The 4,170-nt window shown below is 52.3% G+C and overlaps 1 protein-coding gene across 1 annotated transcript; it reads right to left on the minus strand.

Moving 5' to 3' along the window:
* Positions 1–2,570: 2,570 nt before the first annotated feature.
* On the minus strand, positions 2,571–4,170 carry LBX2 (ladybird homeobox 2). Its single transcript, XM_006872421.1, has 2 exons — positions 3,966–4,170; positions 2,571–2,950 (listed from the first exon to the last, which is right to left on the minus strand). The coding sequence occupies exons 1-2, from the start codon at positions 4,168–4,170 to the stop codon at positions 2,571–2,573; spliced, it is 585 nt and encodes a 194-aa protein (XP_006872483.1).

Genomic DNA, 4,170 nt, shown 5'->3' on the forward strand with positions numbered 1-4,170 from the left:
AAAACGACACAATTCAATCTATGACAGAGGGCAACACAAGTGCAAAGAATCTTTTGTATACATAATGACTAACAGATTCTTCTGGCGGTCAGTGTCTATTTAACTCCATGGTGCCGTTTTATTTCCAATATTGAGGTTTGCAAGGCCATCATTGACTCATGCAATCTGTGTTGACAGAATCACAATGATTCCTCTTCTGTGACAATCCACCCTCTCAAACTGGCCCTGCACTCTTTAGTTCTGCAATGGCCAGGGATGTACTCCCTTCCTTAGGTCTCGATTAGTGTCTGGTCCACTTTACACATACAGCTAGCTCTAGACATTGCCTTCATGGCTCTCCTCTAAAACTGTCCAAAATCATGCTCTGACTACAGTGTAATACCTAAATTCTTAACCTTTGGCCCTTTCTCCCCTCTCTGTAAACTCTTGGCTTTTTTAGTTAGGCGCAGTCACCTGTGTTAGGAGCTCTGGTAGCGTAGTGGTTACGAATCGGGCTGCAAACCACAAGGTCAGCAGTTCGAAACTACCAGCATTCCGTGGGAGGCAGATGAGGCTTTCTACTCCTGTAAAGAGTCGGAACTGACCCCACAGCACATAACAACAACAACAACAACCTGTAGTGGCCAAAAAGTGTGAGCTCTTGAGTCAGATGAGCAAATGGGTTAGCCCTCATCACCCCACGGATCTGACCAACTTTCTTCAGGTTTCTATGATTCATTCTCCTTGTTGTTAAAATGGAAATAAACATGTCCTTAAGTTACTGGGGGGATTATTACATTTAAAGCACTAGGAAGTGTGCTTGTTGTTGTTGTTGTTGTTAGGTGCCATCGAGTCGGTACTGACTCACAGCGACCTTATGCACAGCAGAATGAAACACTGCCCAATCTTGGGCCAACCTCACTATTGTTGCCACGCTTGAGCCCATCGAAGCTGCCTGTTGGCCAATTCATCTCCCTGGGGGTCTTCCTCTTTTTCTCCGACACTCCACCTTACTAAACATGATATCCTTCTCCAGCGACTGGTCCCTCCTGACAATATGTCCAAAGTATGAGAGACGAAGTTTGGCCATCCTGGCTTCCAAGGAGCACTCTGGCTGCACTTTTTCCAACACAGATCTGTTGGTTCTTTTGGCATCCCATGGCACTTTCAATACTCTCCTCCAACAGCATAACTCAAAAGCATCAAATTAGTAAGTAGTAAACCGCAAGGTCAGCAGTTTGAAACTACCAGCTGTTCTGTGGGAGAAAGATGAGGCGTTCTGTTACCGTAAAGATTTACAGCCTCAAAAACCCGGTACAGGGTCGCTATGAATCGGAACCGACATCATGACACATAACCACCAATTATTGTCTGAAAATGCCACATTTCCTTCTGTCTTACAGTTTGGTTCCTGGGCCTTCCAACAGCAACCCATTACATGACCAGTGGATTATTATCAGAGTATCCTGGGGTACCTGAGCAGAGGCACAACAAAGTCTGAGGAGGGCATATAGATTGACAGGGATTGAGGGATTGCAGACCCTACCAAAGCATGCATGATCTCCTGAAGGATCCTGGGAAGGCCAAGAATGAAAGTCAGTAATAAGACAGACTCTGTAGCTACCCAATATTCTCTTCCCTTTCCACTCACACAGCAGGAGGGTGATCAATCACCAATGGGATAAATTAATATCAAGAATGGCCACCTACAGAATGGGCTGGTGTGTCTATCAGCAAAGTTACTACTCCAAAATCCACCTCAACAGTTGGACCCTTCCTACCCTCACCCACCCTCAAGTCTTGGTGGCGGGAACATTTGTGACCAAGGTTCTGAGGTCCAGGAGATACTGAAAAGAAGGGATGTGCAAATCATTCTATTCGTGTTTCAGCATAGGGTCCAATCAGTGGGGGTGGAGAAAAGGGTCACCCTCCCGTTAACAAACTCCAAAAGGTGAGGGAAAGAGAAGAGTCAGGCATAAAGCCACTGCTTCAGTGTGGGTCTGGAAGTTAGGTGCCAGGTAACTGAGGTAGTAGCGGTGGATCAAAGGTGCAGTAGAGTTTTGTGGCCAAAAGGTCACCCGCAGCTACCTACAGAATCCCACCTCTTTTTCCTCCATTTTGCGTCTTCAAGTCCGAAGTAAGGAGCTGACCTGCATGGGCTCTCTCTCCAATCTTGGGGTTCACAATGACCTTATTGTGGGTAATTATCCTATAGCGCCACACCAGGACCCGCACAGATTACAGCCTTGGAAAGCCTATGGGGAGGTTCTACTTTGTGTATAGGATCCACTATAAATCAGAATCGACTCCTCGGCATTGGGTTCGGTTTTGGTTGAGGGTTAAAGAAATAATCTCGTTCAAAGCAGACTTTTCTACAATAATTAAGAGGTTTTGCTTTTACTGGTTTAGGCCACCCGGGTTGTGGCAGCGTGCAGCGAAGCCTTGACTTTATTCTCAGCAAATGGGCAAGGCCAGCGCCTGGACGCGGCCGGAAGAGCCCCGGGGCCACCCCCTTCCCCTACCATGGAAATCAGCGGGGTGCGGAGCTCCGAGACAGGGTATCTGTGGCCCCAGACCTCTGGGCTTTGCCTTCAATCGTCCACCAGTATCTCCTCGTCAGACACTTGTGGTCCAGGGTCTGGAGAGACGGAGCCGGTGCCAGGGGTACCGTCTGGCAGGGGGAGGTGGCACAGGATTCCCGGGGACAACGCGCGCAAAGAAGCCACGTCTGCGCGCATTTCCTCCACGTCGCGCTTGAGCTTGGCACGCCGGTTCTGGAACCACGTGACGACCTGCGCGTTGGCCAGGCCCAGTCGTGCGGCCAGCCCGTCGCGCTCAGACGGCGCCAGGTACTTTTGGAAGCCGAAACGCCGCTCCAATTCTAGCACCTGCAGCGCGGTGAACGCCGTGCGTGACTTGCGCCTTCTGCCGCCCACTGGACCTGGGCCTAGCGCGCGTGGGGCGGGGCGGCCTGCGGGGGGAGAGGGCGGAGCTCAGTCTCTGGCGCCTGGGAATCAGGCTGGGGTTAGGGTGGAAAAGCTGGGTTAGGGTCAGGTCAAGGTGGGCCGGGGGAAGGTGTGCTGGTGCCAGAACCCAAGTACCTTAACCCAACCGCCACACAGGGGTCAAGTTGAGGTCGGAAGGGGCCGGCGCAGAGAGGACACTAGATGGTCTAGGATACGGGAGGGAGAATGAAGTAGGAAGAATGGGAAGAAGGCGGAATTGGCCAGAGGAGACCAGAAGCAGCGTCATGCTGTGTGGGGCGAGACCTTTGAGTCCTTCCAGAGCTCTGAACTGAGACCACCTGCGGGAATGGGACAGCATCTGGGGTGTCAGGCTGCCTGGGTCAGTGAAGAGGTAGCAGACCCGACCTCGTCAGGAGATAACAGGAACCGGATCATGCCCTTCCTTAGCCTCGTGGGTTACTAATGCTTCATTTTTCTAGCTCAAAAAGGAGACAGTGGGGATACCGAAGGGCGAGGAAAGGCAAAGTCCAGAGTCTTAGGCCCACCACGCGCTGAGCCCCTTCAAGAAAAGAATGGTTCGAAGCCGAACCTAAGCCAACTGTGGACTGTGGCTTTGGGGAGTGGCTGGAATCTTGTCTCCCAGCACTTTCTGCGCTGCGGTTGCTCTGGCTCACTGGTTTACTGCCTGCGGCTCAAGCTTTTTGTCTTCTCTCTGGTCTTTTTCGGTTGTGACTGCCCCGCCTACAGCGAACGAACCTACGGGTGGCTTTAGTTCTCTACACCCCGGCCCTTCCCCGCGGCGAGGGCAGCCTCCAGGAGCAGCCTAGGTCCTTGGGTACTAACAGAGAGAGAAGAGGAGCTAGGCCTTCAGGATGCGAGTCCCCGCAAGTGCACTGAGAGCAGGGGATGGATTAGGGTGGCAGGGTCAGGATGGGCGAAGGCTGGAGAGACCGGGAATCAGGATAGGAGAGAGATGGGGAGAGAGTCAAGTTGGAGTTCCCGACCTTGCCCTCCGTGTACCTTCAGAGGGCTGCGAGGTGCGCCAGTCGAGTCCGAGGAAAGTTTTACTTGTCAGCTCCTCCAGCGCACACAACGGCGAGATGGGACCAGGACCCGACTTTGGGAGCTGCGGTTCCAAGGTTGCCGGGGGGATCCTGCGCGGGCCTAAGATGTCTGCGATGCTGAAAGGTGTCCGGGGTGTTCGGGGCTCGATTCTCGAACTCAT

Source organism: Chrysochloris asiatica, unplaced genomic scaffold (assembly GCF_000296735.1).
Source record: "Chrysochloris asiatica unplaced genomic scaffold, ChrAsi1.0 scaffold00197, whole genome shotgun sequence".
Classification (NCBI taxonomy): domain Eukaryota; kingdom Metazoa; phylum Chordata; class Mammalia; order Afrosoricida; family Chrysochloridae; genus Chrysochloris; species Chrysochloris asiatica.

Bases quoted from the DNA above. Each gene is read 5' to 3' on its own strand.
- LBX2 (XM_006872421.1), bottom strand. From the start codon at position 4,170: ATGAGTTCGAGAATCGAGCCCCGAACACCCCGGACACCTTTCAGCATC. The intron at 2,951-3,965 runs GTACACGGAGGG...CTCCCCCCGCAG, and splicing joins CACCTCGCAGCCCTCTGAAG to GCCGCCCCGCCCCACGCGCG.